The 17758-nt window shown below is 37.0% G+C and overlaps 1 protein-coding gene and 1 long non-coding RNA gene across 2 annotated transcripts; both read right to left on the bottom strand.

Annotated features, from left to right (window-relative positions):
• Positions 1–2382: 2382 nt before the first annotated feature.
• Positions 2383–5796, bottom strand: LOC142180977 (uncharacterized). The gene is made up of 5 exons (XM_075253085.1): positions 4522–5796; positions 3782–4088; positions 2920–3576; positions 2720–2850; positions 2383–2568 (listed from the first exon to the last, which is right to left on the bottom strand). The coding sequence occupies exons 1-5, from the start codon at positions 5794–5796 to the stop codon at positions 2383–2385; spliced, it is 2556 nt and encodes an 851-aa protein (XP_075109186.1).
• Positions 5797–5995: 199 nt separating this feature from the next.
• LOC107821923 (uncharacterized) lies at positions 5996–10021 on the bottom strand. Its single transcript, XR_012709773.1, has 3 exons — positions 9706–10021; positions 6816–8199; positions 5996–6712 (listed from the first exon to the last, which is right to left on the bottom strand). It is a non-coding gene; the product is annotated as an uncharacterized LOC107821923 (long non-coding RNA).
• Positions 10022–17758: the final 7737 nt, after the last annotated feature.

Genomic DNA, 17758 nt, shown 5'->3' on the forward strand with positions numbered 1-17758 from the left:
CATGAAATTGATAACCCAGGAGGAAAGCTTGATTTTGAGGTTGGTGATAAGGCAGTAGAGAAAGAATGTATCTCTTTGAGAGAAGGTTGAAAAGGAACCAGTGCGGGGAAGCAAGTGGTTGCCACAATATGGGCCATAACCCGAGTTTCAAAACTAACATCACTGGGGCCCAATTGGTTTGGAAGGATTTTAGAGGGACACTCAACAATGCACTGTTTGGCTTGGTCAAAAGATATTTCAAAGTCATCAGGCCACACATTTTTAAACAGAGTAGGGAAACCAGAGCAACGACATTGAAAAAGTGAGTCAAACAGGGCACAATCAAGAACAATGCGCTTACCTAGCACTAGAGATTCCAACCTATCTAGTTTACTAGAGCAAAGATTTGCATAAAATATTTTGACCAGGGGTTCATATACCTTAGGCGGAGGAATAGAGAGGAATTTTTCCCACCTTTGATAAACAAAAAGTTCTTTAACCTTACAGTTAAGGGCTTCCATATCATCAAGATCCACGACCCTTTCATGGGCGATGGGCTTGTCATTAAGAGTAATGAAAAGATCCCTATTTGGGGTATCCCAGAAATTTAGGTCAGACTCGAGTGAGGCAGAGAAATCAACCTTTGATTTCTTTGGGGTAGATGAAATAGGGGGATCTTCCATGGGTTGCTTGCCTCAAGCTTTTTCTGGTGAAGGCAGAGGGATTTTTGGAGTGTTTCGCCATTATAGAGAAGGGGCTTTGCTAAAGGTATTGGAGAGGAGATGGAGATGAGAGTGACTGAATGGGTTTTCTAACTTAAGAAGAGGGTTTTGACGGTTGAGTACATGAAAGGAAAAGTTGTCAGTTGAGAAGACGTGATGATTGGCTTTCCATCTTCGAACTGCGAACTGATGTGAAAGAAGCGAAAAGAGAGGGAAAAATCGGAGGCGTAATTAAGGCGTGGGAAAAGGACAATTATAGCACTTTAAAAGTAACTGAGCACATAGGTCCTAAGAGTTATTAGAAATGCAAATAATAGCAAGTAATTTTCTCAAAGTAAAAAATCTTTCTTCTAACAAAGGCTTAGTAAAAATATCAGCTAACTGAGCAGAAGTTCCAACAAAGGATATTTTTGTGTCTCCCTTAAGAACATGATCTCTAATAAAATGATGCTTAATATCTATATGCTTTGCTCTAGAATGATGCACAAGATTTTTTGAAAGACAAATAGCACTAGAATTATCACAAAAGATTTGTATAGGTTTAAACGAAAGCTCATAGTCACCCAATTGATAAGACATCCATAGTAGTTGTGCACAACATTGTCCAATAGCAGTGTATTCAGCTTCAGTAGTGGACAAAGCGACTGATGCTTTCTTTTTACTGTTCTAGGATATTAAAGCCTTTCCTAGTAATTGACATGTGCCGCTTGTGCTTTTTCTATCTTCTTTATCACCTACAAGATCAGCATCTGAAAAACCTTCTAGTTTAAAAGAGTTAGAGCGAGGATACCACAATCCATAAGATACAGTTCCAATGAGATATCGAATAATTCTATTTACAATAGTCAAATGTGACTCCTTGAGAGCTGACTGAAACCTGGCACATTTACATACGCTGAACATAATATCTGGTCGACTTGCTGTCAGATATAGCAGTGATCCAATCATTCCCCTATATTTGGTTTCATCAACAGGGGTGCCCTGTTCATCTTTGTCTAGATTTATAGTGGGGCTCATTGGATTTCCAATTGATTTTGCATTGTTCATACCAAATTTTTGAATCAGCTCTTTTGTATATTTGGTCTGACATATAAAAGTTCCTTCTTCGGATTGTTAAATTTGTAGCCCAAGGAAGAACGTGAGCTCACCCATCATGCTCATTTCAAATTCGCTTTGCATAAGATTTGAAAATTCCTTGCACATAAGAGGGTTAGCACTACCAAATATAATATCATCAACATAAATTTGAATAATGAGGTTACCTTCTGATGATCGTTTGATAAATAAAGTAGTGCCTATTTTACCTCTTGTAAAGCCATGATCAATAAGAAAGGTACTCAACTTATCATACCAGGCACGTGGAGCTTGTTTCAACCCATACAGTGCTTTAGTAAGCTTGTATACATGGTATGGAAATTTTGAGTCCTCAAAGCCTGGAGGTTGTTTCACAAAAACTTCTTCCTCGATAAATCCATTTAAAAAGGCGCTTTTAACATCCATTTGAAACAGCCTAAAACCTTTAAAAGATGCATATGCCAGAAGAATCCGTATGGACTCCAAACGAGCTACTGGGGCGAAAGTCTCATCATAGTCGACTCCTTCTTGCTGTGAATAGCCTGAACAACTAGTCTAGCTTTATTTCTTATGACCTTTCCATCCTCGTTCAATTGTTTCTAAATACTCACTTTGTTCCGATTACAGACACATTATCAAGTTTGGGTATTAGTTTCCACACTTGATTCTTGCTGAACTGATCTAATTCCTCTTGCATGGCTTGCACCCAGCTTGAATCTTTTAGTGCTTCCTCTATCTTTTTTGGCTCAATTTGAGAAATCAATGCAATGTTTGCTTTCTTCTTGAGAGCAGCCTGGTTTTCATTCCTTCGTTTGGATCTCCTATAATAAATTTCTGAGGATATTGGGTTCGCTTCTCTATTCATTTGGTCGAATTGCATTTGTAGTCGACTCGATTTGTGGATCTGAAATATTTCTGCTATTTTCACCGGTTGACTCGATCACCCTAGATGTATTAGTCGACTCTTGTGATTTTCCTTTATCCTGAGCTTCTTGAGTTTGATCTTCATCACCTGCAGTAGTTCCTTTCTCGACCAAGGGATTATTTTCATCGAATATAACATGTACAGATTCTTCTACACATAAAGTACGTTTATTATAGACTCTAAAAGATCTGCTATTTAATGAATAACCAAGAAAAATACCTTCGTCAATTCTTGGATCAAACTTTCCAAGATTATCCTTACCGTTATTGTGAATGAAACATGTGCTTCCAAAGTGATGGAAGTAACTGATATTCGGATGTTTACCTTTCCAAAGTTCATATGGTGTCTTCTTCAGAATTGGCCTTATGAGGCAACGGTTGAGGATGTGACAAGCAGTACTTACACCTTCTGCCCAGAAGTGGTTTGGCAATGAATGTTCTAGTAGCATGGTTCTTGCCATATCTTGGAGAGTTTTGTTCTTTCTTTCCACAACCCCATTTTGTTGTGGTGAGCGTGGTTCAGAGAAATTATGAGTGTATCCTTGATCGTTACAGAAGTCTTCAAAAGCTTTGCTTTCAAATTCTCCTCCATGGTCACTCTGAATTTTTGAGATCAGATGTCCCCTTTCTCTTTCAACCCTTTTACAGAAAACTTCAAAATTTCTTAAAGCTCTATCCTTATGAGACAAGAAGATTACCCAAGTGAAACGTGAAAAATCATCAACAATAACAAATTCATACCTCTTTCCTCCTATACTAGCAGTTCTAGTAGGAAATAAGTCCATATGAAGTAATTGCAAAGGTTTTGAAGTAGATACTATATCTTTATTAATTTCTGGTATGTTTACCCATTTGACATGCATCACAAATATGAGTTCTAGAAAAATTCAATTTAGGCAAACCAACAACTAAATCATGTTTGGACAAATTTTCAATCAAATGCATGCTAGCATGACTTAGTCTCCTATGCCATAACCATGGATCATCAGACATAGAAGATAAGCAAATATGGCCATCTATCTTTTCAAAACCATCAAGTATATAAACATTTCCATACCTTTTTCCAGGAAGAATTATCTTACCTGATTCGTCTTCAATAGCACAACCTGTTTTCTTAAACTTTACCTCATATCCAGAGTCGCAGAGTTGACTTATGCTCAAGAGATTGTAGTTTAGTCCATCGACGAGATAAACTTCAGTAATGTCACAATTGTTATTGAAGGGAATTGTTCCAGTACCGACTATTTTGCCCCTTGAATCGTCTCCAAATTTAACACTTCCTCCATCGATTTTTGTAACTTTTTTGAACAGGTTTTTGTCTCCTGTCATATGACTGGAACACGCACTATGTAGATACCATTTTCCTTTGCGGCTTACTCTGTGGTGTTCCTGCAAGACAAGATGATTACTTTCTTTTAGGTACCCAAGTTTGCCTGGGTCCTGGAGGGTTAGTAGTACTAGGTTTAGAATTTTTTGGTTTCCAAACCCATCCTGATACATTTGATTTACGAAAATAACAAAAGGAATATTTATGCCCATTTTTATTACAGTAATGACATGTAGCTTCAGACCTGCTTATAGGTCTTTCATAAGTGTTTGAACTAGCTGACTTAGTTCTAGCTGATTCTTTCCTAGTTGACTTGTAAGTCACCCGGTCTGACCGACTGGTTGACTTAGTTTTGGTTGGTTCCTTTCCAGTTGACTTGTAAGTCGTCTGGTTTGACCTAACAGAACTATGACTGGTGGATTTGCGCAAGCTGTTGAGCTGCATTTGCAAACCCTCAAACTCTTCCTAAAGTACTTCCTTTTTAATTTCACATACTTCATGTTTGAGTTTCCAGTCTTTAACCTCCCTAGTATGTCTTTTAAGCTCATTCATCATTTTTTGAGACTCTTTCAAGGTTGAATCAAGAATATCCTGTAATTCATTACATCTTTCACAGTCATAAGATCGTACCTCACTAGTTTCACCTCGTGCCATGAAACAATTCTCATTCTCATCATCTGAATCGTCTTCATTTGTCCAGCATCCTGAAGTTTTGTTTATTTCATTTTCCAGAATTGTCATGAAGCAAAGATTTGCTATTTCTTCATGGCCAGAGTCATCCTCATCGCTCCAGCTTCCGAAAGATTTGTTCTTGTTGAAGCCTCTAGAGATCTTCCTTTTCAATTCTGGGCATTCAGCTTGAATATGCCCAATTTTTTCACATTCGTAGCATTTTCCATCGTTCTTGTCCTGTTCGTTGTATTGTCTGGATCGTCTTGGTGGGTATCTTCCTTTCTTTGTGTTTCTGTATCTTCTCATCAGTCCATCCATATTTCTAGACATCATAGCAATCTCTTCTTGTAGAGCTTCAAGATCATCAATTTCATTTTCAACCATTTCAGTAGAGGTTTTGAACGCAACTATTTTCTTTTTCTCTTCTTGATTTGTCTTTTTCAGATGCGTTCTTTCAAAAGCAATGAGTTCTCCTTGTAGTTCATCATAGGATAATTTGTTTAGGTTTTGAGATTCCAGTGTGACTACTTTGGTCTGCCAAGTGATTGGCAGACTTCTGAGAATTTTTCTTACTTGATCACCACTGGTGTAGGGTTTGCCAAATGCCTTTAAGTTGTTAAATATTTTGCTAAACCTGGCAAACATCTCTTCAATGAATTCTCCTTTTTTCATTGAGAATAGTTCATAATCATGAACTAGCATGTTGATGTGTGTTTCCTTTACTTTGTTGGTTTCCTCATAGGTGACCTCATGTTTGTCCCACATCTCTTTGGCTGTGTCACAACTCGATATTTTCTCGTATTCTTCACCACTTATAGCATTATGAAGCAGGTTTCTTGCCTTGTTATTCACTTGTACCACTTCCAGTTGCTCTTTTGAGTATGAATCTATATCATCAGGATCAACAAGTGGTGGAGTGCTAGCCGGTAGGGGATAGTTTCCCTTTTTGATGACTCTCCAGACTTTGACATCGTAAGCTTTAGCAAAGATTTCCATTCGTACTTTCCAGTGAGAGAAATGTTGTCCATTGAAGTATGGTGGTCTAACTTGTGAAGTTCTTTCCTGAAAAAGAGCTCCTATGATAACCTGATTTGCCATGATCTTTTCTCACAAGCTGTTAAGCAAAAGTAAAATGTGAACCTGGCTATGATACCAATTGAAAGTACAAGAGGGGGTGAATTATAACTCTTTTAAAAATAATTGCTTATTAGTTGACTTATTACTTGAGTAGTCGACTAGATATGATAAATTGACAGATATAATAATAGGAAGTAAACTGCAGAAAGTAGTTGCAGGAATTAAAGACACCAGAATTTTTATACTGGTTCGGATTCAATGTGAATCCTAGTTCAGTCCCCTTGGGTTGCAAGGGAGTTCTCTTTAGTAAATGAGTTTCTTCCGAGTACAGTTATAGTGAATTTCACTCGGTTTCTCTAGCACTCGTTTTTGATACAATGTCTCACCAGTGTTATGCTCTCTTTCTTTCCCTGGCTTGTTACACAGCAGATCCTAGTGAACTACAATGCTTGTTTGCAGTAGAATAAAGAGAGTAATTTTGGTTTGATCAAAGTATAAACACTAGGGTTTACAACGAGGTATAAATACTTTGATGGATGGTAGAGGCTTGACAACCCAAGAGATTTGATCTCTGGAAAGAATTGATTCTTTCCAAGAATAAGGAATGAGTTGTTGCTTCTCGTAATTGCTTTCCTTCAGCAGAGATACAAATGAAGATTGCTCCTTGATTGTTGGTTCTTCCAAATGCGGTCGCGTACCAAATTTCCTCGTATCCTTCAATCTTCTGTGATTCTGCCCTTGATTTGTGCCTTTACTCAAGGCTTATTTAATTCTTTCCAACTCAGCTAATCGTTGTTATTGCTGATTGATTTGTTGATTAGATTCCGCCCAGATTTGCGAGACCTTTCTAGATTTGCCGATTGTATGCTAATTGATTTATTTCCTTATACACCATGAACCACTCCAGCAGTCTTTTTTACTTCTTGTAATTGATTTCCTGCACATGTATATTATTTGCATCATAAAACAAGATCTAACAGTCCTTGGACCATCTAATAGCTGTTGGCCACAATAACAATTATTTGAAACATATAGAATACCTGCAATGCTACGTAGCCTGTTGTGTATGTTAATAGCAAGCTGCTCCGAATAATTGGATCCTGTTTTATAAAATTATTAAGAAGCTAATTATATTCAACCTATTCAAAGAGATAATACCTAATTATATTCTTCTTTTCCACAGCTTACAATAGTTTAGCTTAGCATGTCATCTACCAATTGCTACGTAACTTCAGTTCATTCTGAATACTTTAAAAAAATTGAATTTTAAATAAAGACGCGGTTTCAGCTTGGTAATAATGTTTCAACCTTGGTCAAATATGATAGGACTTACTGAAGCATTTTGCAATATCCTCATCATTTTTTGGCCTTTGAATGCCAGAAATGCAGGGTAATTGAACTTGTCTGTTCTTTGCTTTCCTTATTGAGCGTTCCATATAGAATTGAAAACTAAAGGAGAAGGGTTATGTAGACCTCTATTTTCAGCAACAACTAACTTCTTGTTGCTTCTGATTATAGAATGTTAAAATCTTGTGCATCCTTTTGTATTTTAAGCTTATGGAAAAGAATGAGCGACAAGTACAAAAATGATCTTAGCTGGTTTTCCAATTCACGGCAGGAGCACTAACAAAAAGTTAAATAAAATTAGCGCTATCACGGTACCTTACAGTAATTGAAAAGGCCAACATCCAACACATCAAATCGACATTTACATACTGGAAAATTATTTTTGGCATGTTCCAAGTGTTCCTCGCAGATTTTAGGATCCAACTTCCCACTGTCCTGATTAATGACTACAGATTATGAAACAGAAACTATCGCAACTATATAACAGAGGCAACTAACTTTATCATTGATATAATGCAAATTTGAATGTACTACGTTGAGGTAAGGTCCCGGGAATAATAACTTCAGGCTTTGCGTATTCTGAGTTGCATTGCAGCCTTTCTTTTTTCTGCGTAAAAGCAGTTGTTTGGTTCTTTGGAATCCATCAGCTATGCAATTTCAACTTCTTTTTTATCTGTAGATATTTTCAGCCTAATGTTTTCATGGAATATTCAAAAGGACCATATGGAATAGCATAAAAATGTGTCACCGCCCACCGCTTATCCAGAATTAAAATTACCGTCAATGAGAAGACTGATTCACTCAAGAATTTTCTCAAGCACATAAAGAACAAAAGCTACCGACATATTAAACTTTCTGTGCGCAGAGCATTAGCATGCCATAAAAGATGCATCAGTAAAACAGAAGATGAGAAGAAAGCTTACAAGAAAGCAATGATCCAAACAAAAAAATTCACCAAAGTGTACAGATAAGAACGGGAAGAGCAAGGACAGCAGCACACTACTTACTTCCAATGAATATTTGGCTCTCAAATCAGGATATCCTTTTGGAATCTTGCTAGCTCTTTTTCGTTCAGAGCTGGGTAGGCAAATTAAAATGTGTCATTAAATAATACATAATTGATCCTTCAGTTGGTCTTATAAGAAGCTCACATACAAGTTACAATATGAGTTCAAATTCTTGTCGATTGATGTTTTCTATTTCATCTAAACTTCTCTTCAGAACTATATGACCTTCTATAACTTGAGCTATGTATTAAAGATTCTTTGGTACTTAGTACTGTGAAAAAGAGTGAAGTACAACAACGTAACCATTATAACTTGTTTGTTAGATTTTATTTTTATTTTTTTGTTTGTTTACAACCTGTTTGTTAGATTTCAGCTTAATTTGGTAAGTTTAGAGCTTTAATTTTTTAAAACTTTTTCCGAGTATTTATGGCTGTAACATTACTTATCAAAAGAAAGAAATTGGCTGTGGTGATAAAAAGATCGTTCAATAGAAGCTATAGCTATAGAATTATGGTTAATGTTGTGCCCTTTAAATATTGAGTCCAGCTAGCAAATTTTATATCTATAATTTTTTCTTTAATTCAGAAAAGAATCCAACTTAAGACTTTGCGTTTATATGTCTAAGCACTTCTTATTCGTAAATGTTGTGAAGAAAACTGAAAGTAAGAAAGGATCTCACTACATAAAATAAGTATATGCATGTAATCTATAGGAAAGCAGGAAGAATGTATCATGAGAAATTAGTTTTTCCCTTTTTATGTCTTATATCAAGAAATTAAGATACTACCAGAACCAAATACGTATTTAGTAGCTTCTACTGCTAAAATAGAATCTTCTTCTCCTCGTTTTAAACATCCTTTTCTACATAAGTGAAATAGCAAGAACTTTAGAACATCTGGCCACGTTTATACACTCACCAGCTTATCAATGTGAAGGAAAAATAAATGGCTCTATTTATACATAATTTCATCGAAAATGAGGTGGTAACTCTACATGCAGATGTTACTTTAAGTTTCAAAGTCTCGCTCATGAAGACCAAGTGAGAAAAACAAACAATTAAAGAGGTTATCGCAAACTTAGTATTGAAATTTCTCATCTTTTTGAGAAAAAGACACAAGGAATAGATGGTTTAGTTCAATTCATACTCTCTAATTGAAAGCAAAGGCAGAGTTTAATATTTCGTCATATGTTTTCCCAACCATTTCACAGTTGAAAGATTAAACCAAAACAATAGTAGAAATGTAGAAAAAGGCTTAATTCATTCAAGAATTGCCTCAAACACCTAAAGAGCAAAGTCGATAGACTAATTGAACTTTCTGTGTAACAAAGCCCTAGCATGCCATCAAAGAGGAACACAAGATGAGAAGAAGAAAACTCACAAGCAACAACGATCAAAAGGGAAAAATCACGAAAGTACAAAGATAAGATCAGGAAGACTCTCTTCTTACTAAAGGGCAAATGTAATTAGCAAAATAAAACCATTGAAACCTTTTTACCGATTTGGTAACGGCGGGGAAAATCAAAATAGCATACAAAATACCATTGATGAAACAAAATAATCCTATAAAATAATTACCTTGAAATAAATCGGAAATTCGAAATAAGCTTCTAAAAGTAGCAAACACTATAACCTCTGATTAGCAAAGGTTGTGTTCTTCAGAGAAACCTGACAGGAAAACAAAAAAAATGGGCAGACGGTGGAGCTTTTCTTATATCGGTGATACTGAGTTTGCAATAAGGGTGTTAACCTATTGATACTGAGAACTTGCATCTGCCAAGTTTCTCAAAAACGTGTATGTCTGGTACCGATAAGAACAAAAAGAGTGAGAAACAAAAGGCAAAGTAAAGTTTTCCCAAAGTGGTCGATATAATCCAAATGAAGCCCCCGGAAAAAATAATATTAAACAAAAAGACAATATGTCGTCCAGGTGTGTACTAAGTCCCTCTTATTAGTTAGCAGAATTATAATTATCCAACAGAAGTCGGGTGGAAAAGCTTTGGTGGAACCAAAACTAAAAGAAGCATTCGCAAGAACAGTTAGAAAAAAGAATGAGCAATTTCAATTTTCGAAAGAAACTTTTATAGAAGGAGACATTTCCAAAACTGTAACAGAAATATAATTAAAATAGGTTTAAACTTTATAAAGTAACTCTCTAGCATTTGCTCATATTCTATTTATCTAACCTATAATTACAAGACTTATTATACCCTTTTATCTTTCAAGTTAATTCTTACAAGGACGGACATAATTGAAAAACAATTAGTTATATATGAAGAACAGTAGCAAAAATGTGGTAACAAGTATATTCACATATCTCACATATGCGTTAATTATTGCGCGTATTCTATTATTACGTGCGAAGCACGTACATAGTGACTAGTACTATATTAAAAGCACGAAGCCTCTTTGCGAAATGTCATTCGCATTTTTTACCCCTTAAAAATATATTTCATATTGGATATAATTGTAATTTGTATTACTTTCCTAATATTTAAAACTTTAAAATAAAATAAAATTTTTGTTATTAAATCTTTCCTTATTAAACTAGGTAAGAGATCCTAATATTTAGGCACGTATAAAATGTTGACATTGTGACTCGAAGGTTTCAATTTTTCGTTGTATTATTCTTAACAATTTTTCCAAAAGTATATAAATGTTGGGACACAATGTCTAACATGTATATAAATGTTTACCGCGAAAATACGAGTAACAATTAAATTTGATTTGTGGGTTTAAAGATACGTAGTTTAGTTTAATACTAATTAATAATCAAGAAATCTGAAGTATAGATGAAAGGAATAAGTAAGACCAGACCAGCAAATGTGTCAGTCTCGACCTCAAGCCCAAGTGACCTCGAGATTGGTCAAGAACAATAAAGCAAGAATAATAAAGCTAAAGGATAATTTTGATGAACAAAGAGCGTGAAGTAGAGAGTATATTTTTTTTCCAATGATTAGATGATCTTTACAAATGATTTAGGTCCCCTTTATATAGTAGGGGAACCCTAAATAAGGTACATTTCTATTTACAGTAAGGAATCTTATTGGGACAGATGTCTAACCGTCTAGTACGGATTCGTATTAACTCGTACAAATTTATCTCGGAATTTACGCCATGATCTTGGAGATGTGGCGTGAATCTTACTCTTTCTGTTACAAAACTACAACTGCATTATCTCGAGGCCGGTCACGTTCGGCCTCGATATTCATCAGACACTTTGACCTTCGAAGCCTCCCATCGGGCCCACTCCTGATCTATTTCGATCTCGCTCTTAACATAATCTTCGAGCCCACGAAAACGGGTAGTCTCGATTTCTACCGTATACAATAAAATTTCTTGAAAAATATACTTATGCCATTAAAGTGCAGTCTATTTTTAGTATAATATCTTTAAAGTTAATATTTTTAATATTAGAGCTTTAAAATCAATTAAAAGTCACTAATTATTTCAACCTTAAAAAATCATACACAATATAAATTGAAATATATTTTAAATGAGTAAAAGTTACTCAACAATTGTAAAATATATTCTAGACGAGTAAAAAAAATCCTCAGAGGTTACAACACTTAATATATAATTTATTTTTATTTTATAATTCAAATACATTATTCAATACTTGTTTGATTTTTTTAAAAAAACTATTTACTCATTGACATGAAAAACACGCGCAAAGCGCGTACCTTAATATATATATATATTACTCGCATTTTGTTCTTGCCATAGGTTTTCTAGTGAACAACAAATACTCATACTTCTCCAATTTCCCACCGATTTCATATCCCGTGGATATACTCATTCACAAGCCAGAAGGACATAAAGGACTACCATGGTTAGCCCTCCAAGGCCACTGCAAGTGGTGTAAAATGTGGGATTCATCCGAAGCCTATGTGTCAGCAGTAGACAAGTAGTTTTTGTCTCATCCACGGTATCTAGCTATAACAGATGTTGTGCAAATTTTATTTTTACAACAAAAATCAATTACAGCTTCACAACTTATCGGTTCTAGCAGCAGACTTGATTTTATTCAGTAGATGGAGAAAATTCTTGATTCCTTCGAGACATAAATTCTATATCAACAAAATCAAGCATTTACATATGAAAAATCATCATCATCAGAAGAAGAAGACCCTGATTTAATGTTCTTAGAAATTAATCAGAAAATAAATCAGCATGACAATACAATAACATTACAGATGACATCATCCATGACATCAGTTAGCACTTACTCCTAATGACATCATGAATAACATAAAAAATACTAAGTAATTTTTAGTTTTTGGCTATAAATAGCCTCCTCTATCACTTGTAAAAGTAAAACATACTACATTACACTACCACTTGAGAAAGAATTCTCTCGCTCTCTCTAAAGTTGGTTGGAGCTCTTCCTCTAATATATTATTATAAGATTTTAACCTGTAATATCAAATTTTCAGTTTCAATAACTATCAAGTTTATATTTATTTCAACTATTGCTCAAGTTTATATTTATGTTACTCTTTATTATGGTTGGATAAGCCACCTAATTTACTTTATGGCATTTTATTTATATGGTCGGCTCTGCAGCCTAATTTATTTATCTGCACTCTAACTGCTTCATGTCCTTATATTTATTTATTTATTCCCTAATCTTTAGGGGTTTCGATTCCGGTATAAATAAAATGCGATAAATTAAATTAGGTGACTTAACCAATCATAATGCAGAGTAATATAAATGTAAACTTGAGCAAGGATAAAATAAATATAAACTTGATTGTTATTGAAACTGAAAAATAGATATTACAAGTTAAAAACTTATAATAATATACTAGAGAGAGAACAATTCTAGAGAGAGGGAGAGAATTCTTTCTCAAGTGGTGATCAGACAGGACATGGCGCGACTTAGGATTACTGAGGACATGGCCCTTGACAGGGAATTATGGAGGTCGAGCATTAAGGTTGTAGGTTAGGGGAAAGTTGTGAATATTTCTACAGCACAATAGAGTGAGACTAGCCAGTTAGGAGTTAGACTAAGAATGTCATTGGTCGTCTATTGATGCAGGGCTTTACCTGCTAGTTTTTACTATACCAGCCATCTATTTCGTATTTCGTATTCTGTATTTCATATCTCCTATATTGCTGTTATTTTATTATGCATTTTTATGGTACTAATATATCGTCTCCTGTTGCTTTTTTGAGCCGAGGGTCTCCTAGAAACAGCCTCTCTACCCTTCGGGGTAGGGGTAAGGTTTGTGTACATATTACCCTCCCCAGACCCCACTTGTGGGATTATACTGGGTCGTCGTTGTTGTTGTTGTTGTAGTAGTAAAATAAAACAGTGTTTAAAAATGCCGCTCGGCATACACAATATCAACTCTCGAAAACTAAATACATTTCCCAAAACCCAGAATCTCATGATCACAAGCCTTTGAATGTCTACAAGTATCTAATTCCAGAATATCTAACAAAGGAAAGAAAATACAGAAGGGCTAATACTTAAAAGGGAGAGTAGAAAGGGACTCTTCAATCTGCGGACGCGGCAGATATACCTCAGAGTCTCTACAAGCGCCTCGTCTTAAGCGTGATAAGTCTGAGTAGAGGTACCTGGATCTGCACATGAAAAATATGTACAGAAAGGGCATGAGTACACCACAACGGTACTCAGTAAGTGTCAAGCCTAACCTCGGTCAGGTAATGACGAGGAAGGTTAGGACCATACTGAGATTAAATAAAAAATAAGGTATGACAGCATAAGATAAAGCAGTACAGTTGAAAGATAATAATAAGAATTAAATACAGGATAACAAGGATAACAACAACTGAAACAGAGGCAAAACAATACAAGGAATATCACTCTTTACAAGATAATAACCGCGGATCTCTCAGTATCCCGAGGACCTCTTAGTACCCTCAATATATGCCAGGGATCTCTTGGTATCCTAAGGATCTCTCGGTATCCTCAATATATGCTAGGGATCTCTTGGTATCTCGAGGATTTCTTAGTATCCTCAATATATGCTAGGGATCTCTTGGTATCCCGAGGATCTCTTGGTATCCTCAATATGCGTGTTGGGGATCTCTCGGGATGCCATCCCGTAGTCCCAAAGTAGAGTACACAGGCAATCACACAAAGAATACTCAATTAAGCTCAACTTTATACTAAGGTAAAACGGGTAATTCTAACCTAGCATGCTTCACATAATACAATTAAGGCAGTTTAAGCAAATAAAGTAGTTAAGTCAATTAAACATGCTTCTCTATGCTAACAACAGGCTTAAATTTCAAGTAATGTAGGCAGGAAAGGAAAAACACAATTAAAGCTACTTTAGTGAAAATAGAATTTTCAACAATTAGCACAAGTGCGCACTCGTTACCTCACGTACAAGGCATTTCAACTATCACCATACTAATCCTAAGGGGAATGTCCTCCACACAAGGTTAGGCAAGCCACTTATGTCGAACCGGCTCAAAATCAACCTGAAACCACGTTTTTGCCACGAGTACTCAACTCCAAATGGCCCAAATCTATTCAATTCAATTACATAATGTAAATAACACTTCAAGTAACTAATTCTACAAATAAATTCTAAGCTAATACGCGAAATTAGGTAAGATGACAAAAATGCCCCTCTGGCCCACGTCTCGGAATCGCTAAAATTTACATTTTTGGAATCCTTGTACTCTCACGAGTCTATACATATCAAAAACACTGAAATCGAAGTTCAATTGGCCCCTCAAATACCCATTTTAAGGTCTATTAATCTCAAGCCCTAATTACCCATTTTGCATTGATTTTCCCTAATTTTTCAGCACTAATTAGACCTTTAATCACATAAAAATGAGTTATGAAGTCAAAAATGTTACCTCCAAGTGATTCCCCTTTGGTTTCCTCAAAATCTTCAATCCCGTTAAAAAATGGTAGACAAATGAATAAGGGTCGCAAATGGGCTATTTAAATACTGCCCAGATTTAACCCTATGCGATCGGATAAGACAATTTCCTCAAAACAATGCGATTGCGACCAGCTCTATGCGATCGCATAAAGCAATTCTATCACCCCACTGCCACTCCAAGTCCTTTTACGCGAACGCAAAGGTCTCTATGCGAACGCAGTGACCAACACTGCTCACCCTATGTGATCGCACTCCTACCTTCGCGATTCACAAAAATCGCCTGGCCTCAACTTACTCTACGTGATCACGGATGGACTCACGCGATCGCAATGAACAAATCACTGCTGCTAAAATACCATAAAACCGGCAATCTCCCAAAAACCAAAAGTTCCTGTTTGAGCATCGGAAATATACCCGAGGCCCTCGGGACCTCAACCAAATCTACCAACATGTCCCATAACATAATTCAAACTTATTCCAACCTTCGGAATGCTCAAAACAACGTCAAAACACCAATTTAGCACCAGATTCAAGTCTAAGAACTTCAAAAACTCTCAAAATATGCTTTCGATCAAAAAGTCTATCAAACCCCGTCCGAATGACCTAAATTTGCACACACATCACATTTAACACTACAGAGCTACTCCAACTTTCGGAATTCCATTCCGACCCTCGGATAAAAATCTCACTATCGAATCGGAAACTTCAAAAATTCAACTTTTGGCATTTCAAGCCTAAATTAGCTACGGACCTCCAAAACAAAATTCGAACACACTCCTAAACCCAAAATCACCCAACGGAGCTAACGGAACCACCAGAATTCCATTCCGAGGCCGTCTTCACACTGTTCCGACTACGGTCAAATTTTCAAAACTTAAGCTCTCATTCAGGGACTAAGTGTCCCAAAACTCTCCGAATAAGGGATCGGGGCATAAATTCTTAAAACAACCGGTCGGGTCGTCATATTCTACCACACTTAAACATTCGTTTGTCCTCGAACGATCATAGAGACATACCTGAAGTAGTGAAAATATGAGGGTAACGGCTGCGCATATCCTGCTCGGTCTCCCAGGTCGCCTCCTCGACCGACTGACCCCGCCACTGAACCTTCACTGATGTAATATTCTTTGACCTCAGCTTTCTAACCTTCCTGTCCAATACCGACACTGGCTCCTCAACATAAGATAGATCCTTGTCCAACTGAACTGAACTGAAATCCAACATATGTGACGGATCGCCGTGATACCTCCGGAGCATCGAAACATGAAATACCGGATGAACTCCTGCCAAGCTGGGAGGTAAGGCAAGCTCATAAGCAACCTTCCCAACACGCCGCTATATCTCAAAAGGACCAATAAACCTCAGACTCAACTTCCCCTTTCTTCCCGAATCTCATAATGCCCTTTATAGGCGATACCCGAAGTAGAACTCGCTCTCCAACCATATAGGAAACATCACTAACCTTTCGGTCCGCGTAACTCTTCTATCTAGACTAGGCTATACGGAGTCTATCCTGAATCACCTTAACCTTCTCCAAAGCATCCTGAACCAAGTTTGTGCCCAATAATCTAGCCTCACCCGGCTTAAACCAACCCACCGGGAATCTACACCGCCTACCATATAAAGCCTCATACAGTGCCATCTGAATGCAGGATTGATAATTGTTGTTGTATGCAAACTCCGCCAATGGCAAGAATTGTCCCAAGACCCTCCAAACTCAATCACACACGCACGGAGCATATCCTCAGGAATCTAAATAGTGCGCTCAGACTGTCCGTCCATCTGAGGGTGAAATGTTGTACTCAACTCCACCCGAGTACCCAACTCATGCTGAACGGCCCTCCAGAACCTTGATGTGAACTAAGTACCTCTATTTGAAATGATGGAAACTGGAATACCATGCAGACGAACAATCTCCCGAATATAAATCTCCGCCAAACGCTCCGAAGAATAGATAGTACACACAGGAGTGAAATGCGCGGACTTGGTCAATCGATCCACAATCACCCAAATGGCATCGAACTTCCCCAAAGTCCGTGGGAGCCCAACTACAAAGTCTATGGTGATCCGCTCCCACTTCCACTCCGGAATCTCTATCTGCTGAAGCAACCCACCCAGTCTCTGATGCTCATACTTCACCTGCTGACAATTGAGGCATCGAGCTACAAATCCAACTATATCTTTCTTCATCCGCCTCCACCAATAGTGTTGTCTCAAATCCTGATACATCTTCGCAGCACCCGTATGAATAGAATACCGCAAACTATGGGCCTCCTCTAGAATCAACTCCTGAAACCCATCAACATTAGGTACACAGATCCCACCTTACATCCCCAATACCCCGTCATCAGCAATAGTCACATCTCTGGCATCACCATGCTGAACCTTGTCCTTGAGGACAAGTAAATGAGGGTCATCATACTGACGCTCCCTGATACGATCAAATAAGGAAGACCGAGAAACCACGCAAGCTAGAACCAGGTTGGGCTCCGAAAGATCTAATCTCACAAACTGGCTGGCTAAGGCCTGAACATCCATCGTCATAAGCCTCTCTGATGCTGGTAAATAAGCCAAACTCCCTACCCGGCGACTCAAGGCATCGTCCACCACATTGACCTTGCCCGGGTGATACAAAATAGTGATATCATAGTCCTTCAGTAGCTCTAGTTATCTCCTCTAGAGAAAATTAAGATCCTTCTACTTGAACAGATGCTGCAAGCTCCGATGATCAATTTAAATCTCACAAGGCACACCGTACA

This window comes from Nicotiana tabacum, chromosome 5 (genome assembly GCF_000715075.1).
Source record: "Nicotiana tabacum cultivar K326 chromosome 5, ASM71507v2, whole genome shotgun sequence".
In the NCBI taxonomy this organism is placed as follows: domain Eukaryota; kingdom Viridiplantae; phylum Streptophyta; class Magnoliopsida; order Solanales; family Solanaceae; genus Nicotiana; species Nicotiana tabacum.